We start from the raw sequence: 24,207 nt of genomic DNA, 5'->3' as shown, positions 1-24,207 counted from the left end.
AGAATTCAACCGCATTCATCAACATCTACTTAGAAGGTAATTAACACAGTTCTGAGAGGAATGTCATCATCACCCTTTTGTAGAGAGCAGGACATTTACTAATGATGGTGGAGATAGATTTTAACTGCAATGATAGTCACAGAATATTTAAAGACTTTGCTAGACAATCAAGCAGATCTTAAATGTTTGCTGATTTCATTAGTCATATAAAATTGCAACTGGATCACCAAGAAAGAGGTTAGGTGCTCAGAGAATATTGCTATTTCATTAATCAATAGATCAGTTCTCATCATGAAAAAATATTTAACCAAATTTTACAGACAACACAACAGAGGCTTTCTGGAAACTGAGGGACAGTTTTGACTAACAGAGTACTTGAAGAGTGGTACTGGCATTCCATGGGGAGGGGCTAGAGATGGTAGACTCCACGAACAAAACACTGTCCCAAGTCCCACAATACTTTTCCATTTCCTTTTGGCTGCACCCCACAGCATGTAGGATCTTAGTTCCACCACCAGAGATCAAACCCACACCCCCTGCATTGGAAGAGCAGAGCCTTAATCACTGGACCACCAGGGAAGTTCCCCTACGATACTTTTGAATGTCCAGCTAGACACTCATGTAGGCCAAGACCAAGCTTTTAAACACCTGAACCTAAAACTTAACTCAATTTTACATACATATATAAAGTACTTTCGTCAAGATTGTAATAGACACCAAAATTTTCAGAAAAGGAACTGAAGTGAAAGTCACTCAGTCATGTCCAACTCTTTGTGACCCTATGGACTATATAATCCATGGAATTCTCCAGGCCTGAATACTGGAGTGGGTAGCCATTCCCTTCTCCAGAGGATCTTCCCAACCCAGGGATCGAACCCAGGTCTCCCACATTGCAGGTGGATTCTTTACCAGCTGAGTCACCAGGGAAGCCCAAGAATACTGGAGCGGGTAGCCTATCCCTTCTCCAGAGGATCTTCCCAACCCAGGAATCGAACTGGGGTTGCCTGCATTGCAAGTGAATTCTTTACCAGCTGAGCTACTAGGGAAGCCCAACTGTCATGAAAGCCCAAGGAAAAGTTTACCTAGTGCTGTTACAGATTTTGTTAAAAGTTGTTTAGCATTTTGGAAAATTACACTATGGATGGCCAATGACACTCACAGTATTTGAGTCCATATACAACACACTAGTGTCACTCCATAATGGTTGATATTACATTCACAGTGTAGTCAACTAGAACCTTCACTTGTGTTCCAGTGTGATCCTGACTGAATTGCTCCATACTGAAATACATATTATTTTATTATAAATGACTCGTATTTCTCTTAAAAATTAAAGTTAGCACATCATTTTTTTAAAGTGTCTATAGGTAGGATATATTACCTATAAATTTTAGTTTATGACTGTAAAGAAGGTGTTACAAAGTGTTTGTTATAAGAAAGAAAGGGGTTGGCATTGGATCTGAGGAGGTTGAAAACCACGGATACAGAGCTACAGGGAAATTTCAAGATGAGGATATTATACTGAAAATAAATAGAATTTTTAAGGGACAGAATGAGAATATCTGCCCTCTGTGCATCCAATCCCTGATCCTAACAGCTCCACAGAGAACAGAATTGTATTTTTAAAATTGCTCGCTTTTACAGGCAGCTGTGACTACCAGTGAACCAGAGGTCTACTTCATATACGGACCTGAATTAAAAACAGCCAGGCCTTCAGTAGTTCAGAGCCCAGGTTCTTGATTACATTTGACACAATAATCATCATCATATCTTAAGACTCAAATCAGCCTGACAGTGTTCAACTCAGGGCTGCTTCTCCCAATTAGCTGAAAATTGCAGCCCAACTCATCTTCTAGGGGAGAAGTTTACATTTACAATTTTGCTGTGTTGAAAAAGCAATGAACACGATGGAAAGAACAAATCAAGTTTCTAACTTGTACAATAACTATTTTAAGTTCACTAACTCTGGAAACCCTGTTTTCACAGGAATGAAAAAGTATAGACATTTTTTAAAAAAGCTACACAAAGTTTAACAGAGTCAGTTTGGACTACAAATGGGGGCATAAACGCACATTGTGAATATTTAAAAAAAATTATGTCTCCTCCCCAAATTATTTTCCAAATGAGCTTTCTTTTTTTTTTTCAAATGAGCTTTCAAAAGGGACAATTTTTTATGTAAAAGATATATTAAAACAATTTGCAATTAGTACATAGGTACCTATCATTTGGAAATGAAAAGTTCCTAGATAACAAGGTCCTAAGGAACGAATTTACAATAAGATGCTAACTGGATAACACTGTTAGTGTGACATGAATATTATTCTATGTATCTGGTTCAAAATCACTTCTCTATTTCTAGGGTAAAATAATTGAGGAGGCTTTTGCATATTTTATTTCCCTAATTATGATACCGTTTGACTTGGATCAAGGCAGTTTGCATACACCATGGAAAAAGTGAACAATAGCAAGGTAACCTCACGTCATGGCAGCATTTAGATGGCTGTGCTGAAGATCTGCTCAGAGGAACAACACTCTGATATGCCATTGTCTAAGTGGATAAGCTCTTAGAGTCAGAAGAGAGAAATATTTAGATGAGACAAAGACCGAGTCTAGAAAAGTAAAAAAAAAAAAAAAAATGCCGAGAAGCAGAAGAACTGGAAAGGCAAGAAGATGTTGAAGGGGCCCGAGACAAGGATTTTCCAGCCACCGGGGATGAGGAGATACATGGTTTTCCAGCCACCGGGGATGAGAAGATACATGGGCAATAATAGGAATATAAGACCTGACAAAGTGTGAGACCCACTGGAAGTAACTGCTGAAAATAATGGAGAAACCGTAGAGGCTTGGAGATCAAAAGGAATAGGGAGTAAGGGAGGCAAAGATGGGGACAGGAGCACAGAGAAGTTATAGAAATAACAAGAGAGGAGGCATATTAAAGGCAATGTTTCTTTGAGTTTTATTTTTCCCAAACATCCCTATTCACCCAAAGGTGAGCATTTCTTCTAAGACAAACCACGTTATGAATATCCTTAGTTTTTTGGATATCCCTAAAGAAGAGATAATACCTTTTTTATACTGCAGCTATTTTTATATAGGATTTAGGATAGATTTTTAAAGAGGAGTTTTTGATGCAAGTTTTAACCATTGTGTAGGAAAGAAGTCAAGGCTGAATGAATGAGTGTTCATTTATTATATACATTCATTTACTATATATATACTATACACACGAGACACTCAGCCGTGTCTCACTATAACATCATCTAAATTATTTTGCCCCAAATTTTTATGATACGAATTATTGGGATAGGATAATGTTAATGCTTCTCAATGAATTAATTGATGTCTTTCTCCTTTAAGATTAGTCAACAATCTGAGTACTGCTGAGTATTGTAAGCAACCTTTCCATAGACTCTGTTTTCTTTTGGAAAAGAAAGTTCCCATTTTCTGTTGTTTAGAGTAATTAAATATTTGAAGAGTTTGTTTTTGAGCTTTAGTGGGGGAAAAGTCCTCAAGTAAGCCAGCATTCTTTAAAATTATCTAGAGAAAACTATACAGTCACGGTTTTAAAAGCACCACCATCCGCTGATAGTATCATGAGGTTAAAATAAGCAAGCAAAGTTTGGCAAAAATAAAAAATCAGAGATAAGCTTTAGTAATGAAATCAACACATTTGATTTTAGCCTGTCATTACCTCAGTGTGTTCTTTCAAATTCTAGCAGCCAGAGTAATAAGGAAATGGAATCAGAAATCCTTTGAGGGACAACTACTTAAATTATGGATACCAAGTTATAAAGCATCTGGTTTATTCTAGTACTGGCATGAGCTTTCTGAAAAAACAAAATGCTCTTTAGATTTGCCATTTAAATAAGACCCTTAGTGATTAATCAACTGATCGGCTATAGTTGGTTTGAAGGTATATGCCAATGATAGCACTGATGGTGGTACAACACTTTAAAACCCCACACAAGTAGATTACTGAACAGTCTGGTCACTTTCCTATTAATGTTCATTCAGGTAAGTGTAGTTATCCTACACTTGCTCTTGCTCACCACAGAATGGGAGTTAATTTTTTTTTTAAATCCAAGGATTATTTTGCTCTATGAGTCCTGTGAGCACAGAGAGATAAAATTCCCCACATCAAAATCCAGGCGAGGGGAGGTGAGGCCTGTTTACAGGATTGACAATGAATGAGACGGCACCTCTAGGAAAGAGGAATGCCATTCAGAGTGGCCATGCTGCTGAGTGTGATGTCTCTGTTCACTTGGTGTTAGTGAAGTTGCTGAATTTAATTTCAAAAATTTTACAGTGATTACTTAGAAATCACTGGCTCCCCAAGCAACTTTTGGAAGTTGAACCCAGCTCTTTAAGTCCCTGCTGTAATGATGGAAAACACAGTTTATGGCCACTCCGCACCTCTGAGAGACCACTGTGTATATCACTCATGCACTTTCTTCAATAAATGCTGTCAGCAGAAGCAAATAATTTGTGGATAAGCTTTTTTTTTCTTTTTCCCTTTCTTATTTATAACATTTGTATCATTATATAACTAGATTCTGGGACTGAGTTTAATACTTTATCATGAAGTAGTTTGAGTTCTTGGAGGAAAAAATGGCTGTCTCTAGAGGTTAAGTTGTAGTTCATTATCCTATAAAAATCAAATGTTTTTGATTGGCACATATGCATCTGATTTTTCATTTGAAAGTATGAACATCATGATTTCCCCCACCTGATCATGTTTTTCCTGGAGCATATATTTTAAAGTAGCTCTTAAAACTTGCAACATGTGACATGATTATTTTAATCTTCATAAAAAATGATGTGCTAAAAATAAAAGTACTGGTGTAGCCTTGGTGTTAGAACTAAAAATACTGCATATTTGTTTTGTGAGTGGAATATGTACTCAAGTGACACAATAGTAGTATTAAATAAGTGTGTAATAGTAATTCTACAAAGGCACATTTAAAAAAATCTTGGTTATTAACCCAGTGCAAGTAAATTTAAAATTCTGTAGATTCCCTCATTAAATTATAACAGTATGGAAAATTCTTCCTATATCTAGTATTAATAGAATATTATGTCTCTCCTTAGAGAAAAGGATATTATTATTATACTTTCCTAGCATATATATTCATAAATATAAATACAAGAAGAATTTTGTTCAGCATCTCCAACAACCATTGCAGTACCTGGAAAAGAGTGCTTAATTTTTACCAAAGTGATTAATTAGAAAATGAAAAATATAGGTCAATATCAGTCTTTTTTCCTCAGATATTTTCACTATGTAATAATGACACTAGCACACATGTAACTGTCAGTGTTTGAGTCTTTTCTTTCAAAGTTAGAATCGAGGCTCTACCAGATAACCCATTTCAAAAGCAAAATTTGGCTCAAGTTTGGAATAGAGAAAAAGAAAAATGGAGAGAAACTTGCTTTTCCAAGAATGGGAAATACTTGCTAGATGCCCTTTTGGAGTCAGTCATATTAATGATGCTGGCAAAGATAGAAAAGAGTTAATAAAATTACTTGCATGTATGTGTGTATATATATGTATGCACTAGAATTTTTTGAAATATTAAAAAGTAACAAATCACCCTACATGAGAAAATTCTCAAAGAGTTATGGCAGCAGTCCCAACCTTATTGGCACCAGGGACCAGTTTTGTGGAAGACAGTTTTTCCACGGACCAGGGTTTGGGGTGGGGATGGATTTAGGATGATTCAAGTTCATTACATGTATTGTGCACATTATTTCTATTATTATTACATCAGCCCCACCTCAGATCATCAGGCCTTAGATCCTGGAGGTTGGGGACCTCTGAATTAGAGAACCCAAGATCATACAAATGATACTTCAATGTAAACATAAGGAAAAGAAAAAAAAAAAGTCTTTCTTCTTTTTCTTCAAACACAAGAATTTCTGCATCAGAACTGTCACAAAGTAGGGGTTTTGAACTTGGGAAAGTAATAGACTGTCTGCATCTCAGTATCCTTTCCTTAGTTACAAACATTTTGATAATGAAATTGGCAACACAGACTCAGTGAACTTAAATGTGTGAAATGTTATATTCATTTAGAATGTGGACTAGCAACTGGTAAAGATGTCTGTCTCCTTGCTTGTTATTTGACAAGAGAGTGCAGAACTCAGCCTGAGCAAGCTGCCCTGCCCTTCTGATTAAGGGCTTGTGGTCAAGGTGTCCTGAGCCACTGGCATGCCAAGAGGTCTATAAAATCCTGCTAGAACTGTGCTTCTCCAGGTCCTCTACTGAACAGCCCTGGCCTCTCCTCAGAGCAGATTGAGTCTCTCCATCAGGAATGGTTGCCAAGTGAGAAGTGAGAGGCTGATTCACACACACCAAGTGCTTGGCTGAGCTTCTAGAAGTGTCTATCTGCCAGGATACATTTTTCTGTCACCAGCAGCAACCTTACAATTAGGCTAAATGCAATCATTAGCAGGTTGCAGATTATGTTTTGTGTGGGGGAAAAAAAAACCTCTAAGGGTTAGTCCCATGTCATTAACATGTTGATGAGGACAGAGTATCAAGGAGGGTTAATGGAATTTGTTTCAGGGGAAAAAAAATACATATTATCAGATCCCAGCAATTATAATAGACTCTCTTGCTTATCGCTATTTGCTAAAATAGACTTCTTTTACTAAAGGGATCTAAGATTACTTGTGTGATTTCTGAATGATTTACCTTCTATTCTCACTGCGGAATGTTTCAGGAAAACAAAGATTCAGTATGACTCAAATATGCTGTGCCAGAGAATCGATCTTTCTCTTTCTCTGTCATCACTGTCATTGTTTTCATAGTTATTTCCTTCTTTTCCTCCTCTTTCATTTTCTCTCTGATTCCTCTCCCTTGTCTATCTACCCACCTATCTATATCTATGTCATCTATCTAACCATCCACCCACCCATGACAATGTTCCTAAACTTCTAATAGAATATGAAGTGAAAATAATAGATCCAAGGGATAATAGAAAATAAGCATGTATAGAGTCCAAAGGTAGAATACCACAGCTTCCCTTGACTGGTATGCAAATTTATAAATTTATACCCTAGTGAAAAGTTGTGCTAATAGCACTTGAGAATTCTACTTAGGTAACATACAGTGAAATGCTCTCCATGCGGCAGCCTGGGCTACATGCTATGTGATCTCTCTTATGAATGCTTATTGAGTGCTGAGTATTGTCCCAGTTACTAGAGTGGCCCGTAAGATTCTGCTAGAGAAACTGGTTTCACAAAATTCTAGAATGTATGCATGCTATACAGACTATCCTTTTCCTCATGCATTCCCAAACACACATTGTGTATTCATAATCCATACAATATAATGAAAGTCTGATTAGTTCTATGGAAGTTTGTTTACTTTGACTTAACCTGATAATGCCTAAACTTTTCTTTTGGGCCATATAACCTTTCTTGAGTTAACTAGTTCGGCAGAGACTCACTTGGGAAAAAAAAAGAGAGAAGAAAAGCATATGAGGGTGATGATCAGGATGCTAAAGTCAAAGTCATATGTCTACCCGATGCTTGAAATTATCACACCAAGGCATTACCCAGCCTGTTCTTGAATACTTCTACAACCTTAAGAGGCAGCCTGTTTCACCTTTGGACAGCTTGATCACAAAATTCCTCTCTCTGCTAAATTGAAATATAAGTTCTCAGACTACATTACATGCCTGAATTGATTCAGCCTAACAGCTCCCTAATTTTCCTTTCCTATTGCTCTATTGCAGTGTGTGTGTGTGTGTGTGTGAGAGAGAGAGAGAGAGAGAGAGAAGGAAAGATGATTGTCACTAAAACCTGTCTTATCTCCCAATTCTGAATGTTCTTGGTTGACACAGTGCAGTGGTTCTCAAACTTTAATATGCATAGAAATGACCTGGAGCCTGGACAGCATGTTAAAAGTTTTCTGGACCACATCCCCAGAGATTCTGATTTAGTAGGCTAGGGTAGGAGCCACATATTTGCATTTCTAGCAAGCTCATAGATGACGCTAATGCTGCTAGTCCAGGGACCAAACTTTGGGGCAATGCTTGGGTAGTATATACACTGATGCTCTGCCAAGACCCATGCCCTTTTCAGTAGGATCATTGGCTGCTAACAGCTCACAGCTGCCACTCTCACTGGAAATTGCCCTCAACTGTAGGTTTTATCCAAAGTTGCCCTCTCCCACAGAGTGACCCAGAACCAGTAACTGGCTGATATTGGAATACAAAGGCCCAGCTCCCTTGCCTCAATTCAGCACATCTCTGAAGGGAGCTACAGATTCCAGACCTCCCCTTAGACTCTCCCCAGGCCTCAGATTCACTGCAGGGTAGCTTCTCTTTCTGCCCCATGTTACCTCTGTCACATACTTATACATGTATATCATGGAAACACTCTCCACAAACCTTCTGCACACAAATCTCCATCTCAGGGAACCTTCTTCTCCCTGTTTCCAGGCTTAAGTCAGCTGGATTTTGTCTTTTATGTTACTTTTCTCTTGAACCAAATGTTGTGCCTTCTATACATTCCACCTTTCAATATTCAGCCTTCCACCCCAATTTGCTGAAATCTTTCTGGCTCCTGATACTCGTCTATTGTGTTTGCCATTTTTCTCTGCTTTGTGTCACTGGCAAATTTGATAAGAATGCTATCTACGTCTTCATCCAAGTCACTGATGGAAATATTGAAGAGGACAAAGCTGAGATTAGATTACTGTGAAAAGCTGCCAGAACCTCCTTCCAAGTTGATACGTATCCATTAAAAAGCAATGAAGGGCGCATAGGCCTCAGAGACACAGATTTTGGTTTGGAACACCAGCTCTGTCTAAGTAGAGGTCAGCAGCTATACTCACAGCTAAAAAGAACAATGCCATTTTAACATGTCTGTCTTAATAGGCAACTTAGATATGAGTCACATATTAAACATTAATAAGTCATGTCTTGCTACCAAAAAAACATAAAAATCATAAACAATTATTATGACTTCATGATGATTATTTACTTAATTTGTCTCAGGATGCAAGTTGTGTTTGACCATTTTTGTTGAGTGTTTGTTTCATTTAAATATTTTTAAAAAGAAGTTGTGGTAAAATTGATGTTTAATAGCTAATTCAATTTCACTAGGTAGATTTAAAATACTTGCAATATAAAAGAAAAACATAACTCCTCAGGAATTGTATGAGTAGCTACAAATCTATGAAATGTAGGTTCAAGTCTCCAAAGGGGCTTGGATTAGGTCTGTTTGACTTGATTTCAATGCTCTATGGCATGAAGACCCTGGCTGGCCACAGAATGGTCATGAGTACCATATTAGAGATTTGATGAGGGTAACTGAGAAGCTGAATATTAGAAAATAATAAAAACACACCACCACTGATTTGAATGGGGAATTGATTTTCCACAAATTTAAATAGTTTTTATCTCTTTGGCTGAATACTGATGCTAGGCAGAATGGCCAGAGCATAAAACATTGTCTGGAGGCATGAAGATACTGCTTTTGTTTCTGATTATTTAATAAGTCACCATGTACCTCAAGAAAGTATTCCTCCTCCCATTTTTTTCCTCTTAAAAAGATAATATATATGCATTACCTCCCTAAAAAAAAGGTAGTTAGGCTTTTTAAAAGGAAAAAAAAACAATCTGGGGATGCTTTCAATTATTACTAAATTGGGAGTAAGTTAAATAAATATAAACAAAATTCATTTACAAAACTATGAAAGAAAATGCTAAAAAAAATGTTGATGGGGATTATTTCTCAATTTTTAAATTTTTCTACAGTTAGTAGATATCATTTTATATCAGGAGAAAATTGTTTCAAAGTATAGAAGAAACTTTTAAACACAGACCAATGGTATAGGTAAAATATAAAAACACAAAACCAAAAGGCACAATCTGAGCTTAGAAAACAAGACATGTAGATCTGTGGGTCAGCAATGGCACAGAAATACAAAGTAGTGTGCAGGGCTGAAGACATGAAGCTGATGGGCTCTGGGAAGTACGTGGTGGCTACCAGGAGTTCAGAATCTACTGGGCTCAAGAAACAACACAAAGAACCTGAGCTGGGCTCTTTGCCTCAATGAGTCAGGGATGGGATCATGCTTCCCAAGTCGTAAAAGGGGACTGAGAAAGAGCTGCTGTTGATCACTACCTAGACATGCTTCAGTGACCCCCTTCTCTGGGGGAGGAAGTTGAAAAGGATAAATTCCATAAAAACTCACTAATACCTACATGTTCTGCATATTTTTTACTTTCAGAAATACATATGAATTAATGGTTTATAGAAAGAAAATAAATCCCTATCATAAATTTTATGAAGCCAAAAGATCCCTAAACTAGAATGACTGTTAGAATTGGAGAGATAAAATCCCAAATCAAATGATGATTATACCTATTTGTCAAAATAACTCATCTTTCTAAAAATAAACTCCAGCTAATTTATATATTTTATTGACTATTTTAAAGACTTTGAGAATGAGAGTGATGTGGAGACAATGAAAAATGCAAATATAATTGAAAAGTAATATAATGGATGCTGTTGTTAACATTAATGGTTCAATTAAATGAAGCAAGTGAAACTTTCACTCATTTGTTTTAATTTTAGACACCATAATATTAAATGAATGAATGAAGAAAAGAAAGGTCTGCTGGCATCTTATAACTTCATTTTAGGAAACAATTATGTCTTTTTTTTTTAAATTTCAGAGTCTTTTCATGGGTAAATGGTGTGAAGAGGCATTTGTAAGCATGTATTTTGGTGTGCTTGGAGGGCCTGGTTTAGGACCGCGGGACTGGGTTAAAACGAACACAGCTACTTGGCTACACGACTAGGTAATTTTCCACACCAGTAAATCACCAATGATATGATCCCAAATGTCTCCCTTTTTATGCAATCCCTGCAAGCTAGAAACATTCTAATTGCTTTAAAGGAAACGACATAAAGCGAAGCAGGCAGTTGCCACCATGAACCTTTTAGATTCGCATGGATCACGACACTCCCTGGCCCAGAGCCCCAAGGTTTGCATTACAGGTATTATAATACACTATCCTATTGTGAGATGGCGAGAATTCTTATGCTTCATAATCATTTGGAAGACAGGGTCTCAGCAGTATAAAAACCAGAGTGCCTTATAACTATATACACAACTCTGTCTTGAAGAGCCTAGAGAAATGTCCTCATACTGCCAAAAGAAGTGTACCTAGAAGAGTTGCTAATTGACTGATTTTTTCAATATACCAAATCCCCTTTAGTCCTAAAAATTGACTAGAAGGTATATTTTTCATGAGAGGGATTAAAAATAGGGTTACTCTAAATTGAGAATTTTGAACTGGTGGCTTTAGGGTCCTTTGTAGCATTAATATTTATGACCATAACATGCTACAAATATATAATAGGCAGTCTCTGACTTAAGAAGAAGTCGTGTTTTCAACAAATCTCCTGTTAGCATCATATCATATTCTTTATGTAGCTTAGAGGGCAGCAGCAAATCTTCATCTTCTAAGTTTCTGGAAATAATCCAAAGCCATTTAGTGTCCAATATCTGATGAATTGCTTCATTTCACTCAGTACACAGACAATTAGTGAGTACAGTGTTTGTTACCTCAAACACAAGGTGTGGCTACACAATAATATAACAGTCTTCTGAAGATCAGAGAACAGTCCCCAAGGAGTTCCAGAAAAGGAATTCCAAAAATGTTTTGAGAAAGGACAGCATTTTGTGGACAGAGTGAACGACTACTTTATGAAGTTCACGCCTGTCCCTCTGCTAAATAAACAAACTGACAAACAAGCACACATTGTGGTATTATTTGCCTTTCTTCCCTGAAAATAAATCAATTTTGTTTGTTTCTGTTGTCAGAAAAATTGGGGCATACTTTTGGGAATATATCACCTACGAAAATATCATCCATCAGATTTCAAGAGGCAAAAAAAAAAAAAAAAAAAAAAAAAAACCCAAAAGAAAACAATAGTGTTAAGAGGAAAGGGAAATCAGATTAGTTTTAAGGAAAATAACTCTGGGGCAGTGTGAATACCAAGTGAGTGTAGAGATTCAATGGTTGGGAGCACAGAGAAGACATGGTCACAATCTACCAGGTATAATATGAAGAGGTTTTAGGATGAGGTGATGAGGAAGAATAAAGAAAAGGCATTAGTCTTAAGAGAAATTTTTGCAGTAGAAGTCACAGAATTTAGAAGCCAACTTAATACAGGTATTAGTAGAGAAGAGAGAGGGAGGACAAAGTAGAAGGTAATTCTTAAGTTTTCAGCATTAAAGACAATCAAGCAATTAAGTTATGCTTTCCCTGAAAACATAGGAAACACACATTGTTTCAGGGGGCAGATAATGCCTTTTACTTTAGACATTTTGGAGCCTGTAGTTAATGCAGATGGAGATGGGAGGTGGCTGGAAGTATAGTTCTAGAGAAGAGGACAAAGATGTGAGATGGAAAAAAACACTGAGGAGTCTTAATGGTAGTTGAAGTTGACTGACAAAGGTAGTTGAAATGTGTGTCGAGAAATAAAAGAAAGATTGAAGAATGGAACACCAGGATTTAAAGGTTGTATACAGCAAAGAGAGTATACACTGATTATTGTTATAACTCCCAGATTTGTATCTTGGGTCCCTATCATTGCCTAGAACTTAAGATTTTATAGCCAGCTATCTACTCCACATCTCCACCTCGATGCTTAATAGACATTTCAAAAGTGACATTTGCACATGTTCTTCCTAAAACATGAGTTACTTTTAGAGCCTCCTCCATCTCAGTGAGTCTCCCATCTTCCAGTTGCTCAGGCTAAAAACTCCGTAGTCTTCCTTGATGCCTCTCTTCCATACCTAAATCTAAACCATTACAAAACCTTTTGGGCTGTGTCCTAAAATATCATAGAAGTCAACCATTTCTTACCATTCACCTCTCCTATTCTGGTCCAAATAACAGTTGTCTTTTGAATGAGTTATGACAATAGTCTCCTAATGGTTTCACTGCTTTCCTTCAGTCTGTTATTGCAGAGGGGCCAGAGAAGTTAAAGGTGCTATTCCTCTGCTCAAAACCCTCCAATGACTCCCATTTCATTCAGAGTAAAAGCAAAAGAGGAGGGGCCTATAAGCCTATAAGGCCCAATGTAATCAGATTCTTCTCACCTCTCTGAATGCCTTGTCCACTGCACTCTTGTTTGCTTAACCCATTCCTATCATACAGGTTTCATTAAGGTTCCTTCAACCAGCCAAGCATACGCCTGTCTCAGAGGATTTCCAGTTATTAGAACCCTCCTGTACTGTTTTTCTTCCAACTATCTACAGGGTTCACTTCCTTAGGTTCTTTAGGTTTTGCTTAAACCTCACGCTTTTACTGAGATCTTTCTTATCCACCATACTTAAGTAATGACCCTTCTCTTCCACCACACGCTCACTCATACACACATTCTCAAATGCTTGCTCTCTTTATGTTTCCACATTGTACTTATCACAATCTTATATTCCATACATTTAACTATTTTAATTTTTTTTTAACTATTTTAATTTTTAATGTCTGTTTCTCACTTCCTTCCCAGGATGTAAGTTTCACGAGGGGAGGGCTTTTCTCTGCTGTATACCTTGGACCAAGAACTGACTCTACTGAGCACATATCCAGCACTAAAATATTCACTGAGTGAATGAATTTTTAAAATGTTTATGATAGATGACATTTACTGAGCTCTTACTATGTGCTAGGCATTGCACCAAGCACTTCATGCTTACTGTATTATTAGAGAAATAAAAGAATTGCAAAATAATATTGTTTTGGAACTCAAAGAAGGGAAAATTTCAACTAGTAGAGTTGATAAACTGAACCAAGGTTAAAATGAAGTCAAGTAGATGGATAAATAAAAACAGGGCAATTAGCTATTATAAAATTTTTTGACAATCTTAATGAGTCCTTGCTTCAGGAAAGTGGTAGTGTGAGGGAAGCCAGATTGAAGTGGGTCAAAGCATAACTGGAAACTGAAGAATAGGAAATAATAATGTCAATTGTTGATTTAAAAATTTTTGATGGTAAGGGGGAAACAAGGATAGCTGGATAGAAATGTTGGTATCCTAAAAAAGTTCTTTTAGGATGAGGGGAACTTGAACATGATGGTTGGCTGAAGGGGAGAAGCAAGAAGAAAGAAGAAATTGAAAATCCCAGAGAAAGAAAGCAGAATTGTTACTAAAAAAATATGCTGAAAGATGCGAAAGAGATCCAGTATTCAGTTACAGTAGCTCTTTGGTGCACACAATATAGGGCTCAATTTTTTCTCCCTTTTCTTCCTTCTTTAAAGTGAAAAAGAAAAAAGACCTAGAAATAGAGAAGCAAGGAGTGATTTCCAAGGGCTTCATTGTTGCCAAAGATGAAGAACACAGATGATAATCCTTCAGCTTCTCAACTTTTAATTGTAATTATTAACATTTGAAGCATGTTATTAAAGTGGACAGGAGAATACTGAGATACTATTTTAGGGATAGTATATGTGCATATATATTCATGAATATGCATATACACACTTATACACGCACACAAATACATGTTAAATCTTTCTTAGAACCTAGAGAGATTTCTCAGGTATCTGGGAGCTTTTGCGAAGGACTGCCAGTCATGCTGAACCTGCTGGTATTAGTACCAGCCCCTCTACTTGATGAGTTTGCTCCTTGCTGATTGGTAGCTGGAGAAGTCCTCCTATAGCTATAGACAGACAATTCAGAGTTAATGCTCATTTCTTGTTTAAAGAGTGATCCTGGAATAGAAATAAGGAAATGAAATCTCATGACAGTGTCATCATAAAGTCATCAGCCAGATGGCAGTCCTTGAAATCTAATCCTTAGAGGCTTTTCATAATAATATGTAATATTACATCTAATATTATCTTATTCACCAATTCATATCTATTCACAGAGACTGAAGGGAAAGAAATGAACTCGCAAAAGCCCATATTTCTGGCTTTATACGTTAACATGGACTCTATACGGCATATGATCAGGGAAACAAAATATTTTCCTACACATGTCACAATGATGATCTATGTTCTGTTATGAATTGCTAAAGTACAGGATTTACATGAGAAGCAGCTTTTTAAAAAATATTCATGAATGCTAGATTAAGTCATTTTAGGTCCATGTGGCTATTTGTACTTCTCTATATAAAATTGTAATTAAAGGTCCCATCAAGGTCAGTATAGAATTTGAAGATTCCTCTGACCAAATAATAAACTTAAATTGAACACTAAACTACAAAACAAAATTATCTTGTTTTTGCTTTTGATTATGTATGGAACTACAGCTTGCCAGTATATGATACCAAACTAAAGTTCTTCTGAGTTATACTTTTTTGTACCTTATTTAACATTCAAAAATTTTAAATGAAGTAAAGATTTTATTGCTCTACGTAGGCTTCCAAATTAACAAAAGTTTTTGCATATGTTTATCTATATGATGGAAATTTTCAGTGCAGGCAATGTATCAGTGTTCAGTGGTAAAACTGGAACCATGGGAAATGATGTAATCAGGATGTTTTCAACACATTTCTCCTACCTAAGAAGTCTTGATTACAGATATTTTTCAAAGTCATGACATACTTTTTCCCCCAAACCCAAATATCAATAATTTTTCCTTTAAAATTATGTTTATTGGATTAACAGCAAAAGTCAAACTGTTTATATTCTGGGAGAGCTGTAGTTTTTGAGATGTTAAACATCAACTCTAGAAAATGGACAAACAGAAGGAAATGGAATAACTGTACAAGCAAGGAAATGGAATAACATGAACAACTTTGAAAGGAAATACTTTTCATTTACAAAACATGCCAAAAACTTTTTTTGAAGTAATATGGTATGCAGTTGTTATATATGTATGCTAAACTGCATAGGGGAAATGGAAACAAAGATGATCTAAAGCCGGACAGTCAATAAAACTTTCTATGATGTTGGAAATATTCAATCTTGCACTGTTCAATGGGGAAGCCACTCACTACTGGTGGCTCCTGAGCACATGAAAGGTGGCTGATGAGCTGGAAGAAATGAATTTCAAATTTTATTTCATTGTAATCATTTGAACTTAAATGGCCACCTATGGCTAGTGGCTACCCTACTGAACAGCACCAATCTAGGGGATGCTGGTGATGTTCCTTCACTTCTGGGTTTAGCTGGGCGAGATACTGGATAAAAAGGTCAAAATGCAAAAAATCACATAAAGAGTTTTCTTGTTCTTTAACTATCTAGCATACAATCTATAAGGATATAAGATATAAGAAGACGGAGTTGGGTAAAATATGGTTTAATCTGTGCCAGTGACACATACAGCATACACAGAATGTGAGCTTCCCATGTAAAGGTATCATTAGCCAATAGAGAATCCAGCTCTTCTCGTGCCCTTTCACACTGACCAGAACCAACACCAAACCCAAATAGGCCACTGTTATGACAATCCTACAAGCGTGCATTGTGCATGAACATATGACCTACATGACTGTACTGTATTTACTCGGATTTGACTGGTGGTCTCACCAGGGAATTTCACGCTGCCCAGCTCCACCATGACAGTGGATCAGTTTCCTCCTTTCATACCCTTCATGGCAGACATTCCCTATTGGCTGGCTCAACCCCAGTTCCTAGATACCGGAGGTGGTTTGGCAGCATAGTTCTAACCCAAAAGTTCCTGGGAAAGCCGTGTTTTCTTGACACCAGAACTGCCCCTTCTACTGCCCCTTCCTCCCGCTGGAATGCATATATTCTGAACGAAATGCCAAGAAGAACAAGGAGACTTTGGGGCTGACATTGCTGAGCTATTGTGCCCATGTCAGTACCTGCCTAATTCTGGAACTTCTCCTAAGTGACAGAAATAGACCTCCATTAGGTAAGCTAGTGAACTTGGGTTTTCTGTTACTTGAAACTGAAAGTGATCCTAACAGGTACATTTTTCTTCTTTGTTGAGTTACTGGCACACCAGAACATTCACAGTTATTTCTTTTTTGTTTGTTCAATTCCCTATTTAATCAAAACATGTTTTGTGGGAAGATACTGTGTGTCAAGCTAAGTGCTAGGTAATACAGTTGATAAACAGCCACTGTATATACCCTCACAGAGTAAGCATTCTCCTTAGAAACAAAGACCAGTATACACTTAAGGACAGTGTAGTGAGATAAGCACAATAACAGGGGGCCAAAAGAGTATAGGCTTTGGGGTTGGTAGTCAGGGAAGGCTTCCTGGAGGAAATGGCACTGACACTGAGACCTGGAGAAGCAGGAAGAGAAGCAGGTTGCATCTGGAAAAAGAGGTTGTAAGAGGACAAAGATGAGTTCAGCTTTGGGGCTATTAAGTTTGAAGTTCCTACGGGACATCACAATAAAAAGAAGTAAATCGGATATGCTGGTCTGAAATTGAAAGATGACTCTCAGCTGCAAATGGTATAAATGGATAGTCATCAGCAGACTGAAACTACACAAGTGGATGAATTTTTGTAGAGTGTATATGAGAAGGAAACATGGAAGAACTTTAGAGGCATGAGTTAAATTAGCTTGGCAAATCGCAGATTCTTTTGGGTCAGTGAAAAATGTAATTTCAATTCAGTTCAGTCGCTCAGTCTGACTCTTTGTGAACCCATGGACTGCAGCACACCAGGCCTCCCTGTCCATCACCAACTCCCGGAGTTTACTCAAACTCATGTTCATTGAGGCGGTGATGCCACCCAACCATCTCATCCTCTGTCATCCCCTTCTTCTCCCGCCCTCAATCTTTCCCAGCATCAGGATCTTTTCAAATGAGTCAGTTCTTCGCATTAGGTGGGCAAAGTATTAGAGTTTCAGCTTTAGCATCAGTCCTTCCAATGAACATCCAGGACTGATTTCCTTTAGGATGGACTGGTTGGATCTCCTTGCAGTCCAAGGGACTCTCAAGAGTCTTCTCCAACACCACAGTTCAAAAGCATCAATTCTTCAGCGCTCAGCTTTCTTCACCGTCCAACTCTCACATCCACACATGACTACTGGAAAAACCATAGCTTTGACTAGATGGACCTTTGTTGGCAAAGTAATGTCTCTGCTTTTTAATCTGCTGTCTAGGTTGAAAAATTACTCAGCTATCAATAGCAGAATCTTACCATTTGTGACAACATGGATGGATCTAGAGAGTATCATGCTAAGTGAATAAGTTAGACAAAGACAAATACTGTATGATCTCATATGTGGAATCTAAAACAAAACAAAAACAGACAAAACATAATGAAAACAGACTCATATAGCCAGAGAACAAATGGTGGTTGGCAGAAGGTAAAGGGGTGAAATAGGTGCAGGGGATTAAGAGGTATAAATCTCCAGTTATGAAATAAATAAGCAACAGGGACATAACATACAGTACAAGGAATATGGTCAATAACATTGTAATAACTTTGTATGGGGACAGATGGTTACTAGGCTTATCATAATGATCATTTCATAGTATGTGCAAATGTCAAATTACTAGGTAGTTTATCAGAAACTAATATAATATTGTACATCAGCTACAGTTCAATTAGAAAAACACAAATGTTTACCAGCTCCCTACTAGATCACCTGGTTCAGAATATGTCAAATAAGAAAGATAGCCTGTGTTCTCAGGGAGTTTAGACTAATGTGAAGGACAATCATTTAACAATTAGTTACATAATTCATGTTTTTGTTTATAATTTTATTAATATAATTAGGATAATGCTAATGAAAGAAAAGCCCAAGGGGTTAAGACTGGATAATAAAGAGACAGGACCTAGTTTGAGGAGATAGTGTCTCTAAGAGCCATTGATTGCCATTAGGTATATAATGGGAAATGAAATTATGAGTCATGTTACACTGCACACATTTTCACATTGGGTATGCAGAGTGAGATACAATGATGGCACCATCAGTAGCTGTAACTCCATCATGAACCCCCAAATGACTTCCTTGTCAGATTAAAGATGGGGCAGTATGCATCGTGATGGAGTAGAACAATATTTCTTCGGGTAGAGTTCTCAAAGCAGACTGATAAATGGCTCATCTACCTACAAATCCATCTTTTGTTTTTGTCTAATTGCACAGCTATGTCACTACCTTTCTGACTGTGGGCAAGTCATTTGATTTCACCAGTCTTCAGGTCCCTCATCTTTAAAACAAAAAAAGAGGACTTCAGAAAGAATGTGAGTTTAGTTGGCATTTCTCATCTTGGATCCTTGCAAGCCCCAGGTTAGCAGGATGGGAGAGCAAATCTGCATTGTCCACCCAGGGTCACCACACCATCATGGAAGTCAGCAAATAGTTTTAGAAATAATGGAGTCCATACCTTTTATGAATGCTTGCCCAAGAGGCATTGATGTTCTCTGTTATCATGTGTACTTTTCGGGTATCATCTGCAGAATAATCCCGGAGAAGTTTCAGTGCCAAGTCATTTGCCACATCTACATTTATCTGCCACTGGCGGAGGTCTTTGGCCAACTGCTATAGATGCACATGGAAAAAGAGAATGAATGTCACTTTTCTCTGAAATCTCTAGTTGGACTTTCTCATAAGTAACTTCTGAATCCTTGGGTCAGAGCATGTCTGCATGACTGCTTTTCACTGACCCTGTGTGGTTTAGTCAATCTTGACAGTATAAGCTAACCCACATTTCATGACAAAAGTTTTCAAATGCAGCATCTTGAGCAATACTCAGTATCAGGTATTTCAATTTAGTAGCAACTAATTGGAAACAAACTTGGCTTAATTGTCTTTCTATCATGGGAGAGAACAAACTATAAAAATAAGCTCCCAAATCACTGTTGAGTATATGACATATACCAAAATTTGAACAGAAAAAAATAGCACATGTATCCCCCCGCCCCGTCATTAACTTGTTGAATTGTTTATGTAATTAGTGCCATCTACTGGCACTCAACTAAAGTTGCATACAGAAAATATTGAGCTTCAAAAAAAAAAATACTGTTATTTTCTTTTTGAACTTCTTTAAAGGATCGGCTTATTCATAATACTTACAACTATTCTACTTTAAAATCAGAATAAAAATTTAAATATATAAATTTTTCTAAACCAAATGATCTATGTTTTCATTTATTACATTTAACAATTGAGTATTATCGAAGCATGTATCACTATTTTATCACTTGAAATATCATATACCAAATGTTTGGTATCATATACCAAAGAAAGAAATAAACCAATGATAGGCTCATTTGGATGCATATTAACCCCACATTTCTATTAAACATTGCTTCAAATGCATGGGAGAGGCTTGTAAACATTATAGTTTTATTAAATTACCAAGACAGTTATACCAAATCCAACATGGTGGGTTAAATGGACAAAGGAATAGTAACAGGTAATTCAAACAAGAGAAAGAATAAAAGCTATTTTTATAGAAAAAGAAAAAATCAACTTTCCAATAAATGAAAAACATAGAGTATTACAATTTGACACCAATTAAGTTTAAAAAAATAAAATCCAAAGCTGGAAAGACTGTAGCCAAACTAGCACATTCATATACTATTTCTAGGAATGGTATCTATTAGGACAGTTTGGCAATATATATCAAGTGAAATACAAATGCTTATTCCCATTGACTCAATAATCTAATTTTAATATTTTGTCCTAGTAAAATATTTAAAAGAAATACATTATAGGAATAAAGATCTTCATTAACTAAGATAGTAAAAAATGAGAAACGATTTCAATGTTTAATGAGAGGACATTAAAATAAGACAATACATCAACCCAATGGTCTAATATGCAGTAAATGTGCATAGAAATCCTAAGGACAAAAACAGAACACAATTTCTATCTTCACTGTATTTCTTAAATCTGTAAGAGTACATTGACATGAACTGGAAGGGGAAAAGAGAAAATTAAAACTAAGTGTTGTTTGTGAAAAGAGTAATTGCTCTTGTTTTAATATGCATTCTTTTATGTTAATACGATTTATGATGATAAAAATCAAATACTAGTACTTTCAGCATAGTTTCAGTATATTTGAGTAGACTCCTGTTCCTTGAAAATGTATAGTCAGTATACAATCTGGCATTTCTCAGTTAATTAGAACAGTCTATTCTAGAATCAAACAAAATAATTGCATTTATTGCAAACAGCAAATAGACCCAGATAACTGAACTAGCAGCAACCAACTAAAGCCAGTATCACTAAGTTTTGCTATAAAAAGAGAGACAATTTTTAAAGGCACAGAGTATATTCACTGTACTACAAAGTAATTAAAATTTAACTTTGTGGAACACCCGCTTCTCCTTATAAACTTCTTTTCCACTTTTATAGCCTCACACTGAACGAAAGCCTTTCTGAGGTAAAACACACACACACCAAAGACTTTGCCTTTCTAGAAATTTCCTATGGCACAAAATTACCTTTTCCCCTTTCCCTCTTCACTTAAGCCACTTTTAATCTACAGTGTTAAAAGTAATGTACACTAAGATATGAAAGACCAATTGGCCTTTATCCAGAAGATGGTATTCAGAGCTTAAAAGAAGAGCTTATTATCAATCATCTATTAAATCTCTAAATGGCAGCATAAGAATCTACAAAATTGACACTGATAACTTAGTTACCTTTCTGTAAAGTAATTCCTTTTGAAGAAAAATGCAAATGCTAAAGAAACATCTATTATGAACCAACATCAGAGTATATTTGTAGATTTAGCAATGTGTGCATGCTTATTAGTTGCTCAGTCGTGTCCAAGTCTTTGCAATCCTTTGGACTGTAGCCCACCAGGCTCCTCTGTCCATGGGATCTTTCAGGCAGGAATACTGGAGTGGGCTTGCATTTCCTCCTCCCAGAGATTTAGTAATATAAAACACTAATTACAATTTTACTAAGTATAATTAAAATCATTTATTTTATCTCGGAAAGTCAAACTTGGAAGTCAACTCTCACTCATGGGTTGCTACTTGAAAGTTTAGATATAAGAGATATATTCATTGGTTTGAATCTACAGATCATAAAAAATACCAAAAATAGAAGTTGAAAAGTATGCTAGAATTTTCCAGAATCTTGAAGGACATAGCAGGGTAAAATTTAATTAGAGACTTCATAGGAAAAGGTAATAAAACAGTAAGGGTTGACTTCAAACTAGAGTTTTTTGGTATGCTTTAATGCTTGAAAGAGAAGAATACACAGGCCATATATTTTGCTTCAAATTTGTATTCACACTGAAATTTAAATTTTTATACCTAAGGAAATCTTGACTGAACGCTGCCCTTCACCACGTACTGCTCAGGTTTTGCTGTGATGTAGGATTAAAAAGAAAAAAATCCCACTGACCTTGACTCACATTGACAGGGCTTAGGCCCTTATCTAAACTCAAAGGTTCTCAAGGCAGCACCCTTTTCTCCCTTAAAGACAGAACAGACTGGTTTCCCTTCCTCCTAAGGTATTAATATGTTGATCACCTTGGGCTTTAGCCAAGTGTCATTCACAACATGAACAATGACCTTGACCAGCTTTGCCTACTACTGTGAAATTCAGTCCTGGGGCAAAGCCAGACCACGGAAGAAGTGTAAATTCAAAAATACAATGGAATTCACACACATTCTTTTTACTTCTGATTCCATTTACAATGGTATACTCTATAGGGAATTGTGTGGTGATCATGGTGTATGAAGAAATTTAAAATACTATGAGCACTAGCCTATAAAAAAAATGATTTTGAAGGCATGTGTGTGTGTGTGTTTTCTATGAAGAACAGAAAATGCTCAATTCTTATAAGACTGTGTCACCAACCAGGAAAGAAATTTTCATATCCAAACCTCATATGATGCTGCTACAATATGTGCTCTGTATTTACACAGTATTTTAGGCAGAAAAAATGATCATGGATTATGGCACAAGTTGAATTCAAGAATTTTGAGTATACAAATTTTTTAACGCTTATCTTCTCTTTTTTCTTTGTCAGAACTCTTTTTAGGAATATTGACCCAACACGGGAGAAAACAAAGGAGGAAGGGAAAGAGTATTTAAGAGCTTGGGCAACAGAATGAGTCTGCTGGGTTTGAATCCTGACTTGATCATTTACTAATGATGTGACAGATGGGAAAATTAATTATGTTCTCTGTGCCTCAGTTTCCCCTTTATTAAATATGTATATTAACAGTATTTATTACCTTGAAAGATTAACATGAGGATGAATTTGCAAAATCCAGGGAAAACAGAGTGGTGCCTGGTATACCCAAAGCATTAAAAAAGTATTAGCTATAATCATAATCACTACTACTACTACCATTACTGCTACTGCTATTTTTAATGAACCACACTACAGCCAGCACAGCGAGCCTCTGTTCAGTGAAAGAAAGGGACCCACTATTTCATAGACATTGTCTATAATGCTGTACCTCTAAAAGACTCCCTTTAATTTCAAAGATAAATGTGAGTATGCAGTAGGTGTGTGTGCTCAGTTGTGTCCGACACTTTGTGACCCCATAGACTGGAACCCACCAGGCTACACTGTCCATGGAATTTCCTAGGCAAGAATACTGGAGTGGGTTGCCATGCCCTTTTCCAGGAGATCTTCCTGACTCGGGGATTGAACCTACATCTCTTGCATCTCCTGCATTGGCAGGTGATGTTATTTACCACTGAGTCACCTGGGAAGCCGTGAGTATGCAGACCTACAATTACAACTTTCAAGTTGAGTATTGTTTAAGTTTTCTTATCAAATGTGTTTTGGGATGTTCACCCGCAAATGAACTTCAGGTTTGTTTTAGATGAACTCGATTTAAAAAGTTTTAATGGCTCTCACTCAAAGGAACATCATGAAAAGCCATGCAGCTTAATGAAAAGGCATCTTCCCAGGAAGTCTGGACTGGCCATTGTCTTGTAGTTTGATCTTAAAGCCTTCAACCTTTTGGGTTCCAGCTTTGTTGTCTGTAAAACAGGATGGCACTCCTTATACTGCTTATGCCTTAGGTGTGTTATGAGCTCAAAATCAAAATCAAATTGCTTGTGTGAAATAAAACTCATATTTTATGGCAAGACAAGACAAATTTAAATATAGAAAATCTTCTCTGCCCTTTGGCTGCCTCTCTCCAGGCATTGTGCCTTGTGTATCTGCACTATTTGTCCACCAAACCCCCTCCATATGCTTCCCTGGTGGCTCAGTGGTAAAGAATTGCCTGCTAATGTGGGAGACTCGGGTTCGATCCCTGGGTCGGGAAGATCCCCTGGAGGAGGGCATGGCAACCCACTCCAGTATTCTTGCCTAAAGAAT

General features: G+C 36.8%; 1 protein-coding gene across 9 annotated transcripts in view; it reads right to left on the bottom strand.

Moving 5' to 3' along the window:
* DMD (dystrophin) overlaps window positions 1-24,207 on the bottom strand; it is a 2,565,910-nt gene that overhangs the window by 546,649 nt on the left and 1,995,054 nt on the right. For all 9 annotated transcript variants that reach the window (XM_043895268.1, XM_043895262.1, XM_043895270.1 and 6 more), the window contains one exon: window positions 19,288-19,442. In XM_043895268.1, the coding sequence (XP_043751203.1) occupies window positions 19,288-19,442 (155 nt within the window). The remainder of the gene's footprint in view (window positions 1-19,287; window positions 19,443-24,207) is intronic.

The sequence above is a fragment of the Cervus elaphus genome, chromosome X (genome assembly GCF_910594005.1).
Source record: "Cervus elaphus chromosome X, mCerEla1.1, whole genome shotgun sequence".
Classification (NCBI taxonomy): Eukaryota; Metazoa; Chordata; class Mammalia; order Artiodactyla; family Cervidae; genus Cervus; species Cervus elaphus.
This window is presented reverse-complemented; position numbering and strand designations above follow the sequence as displayed.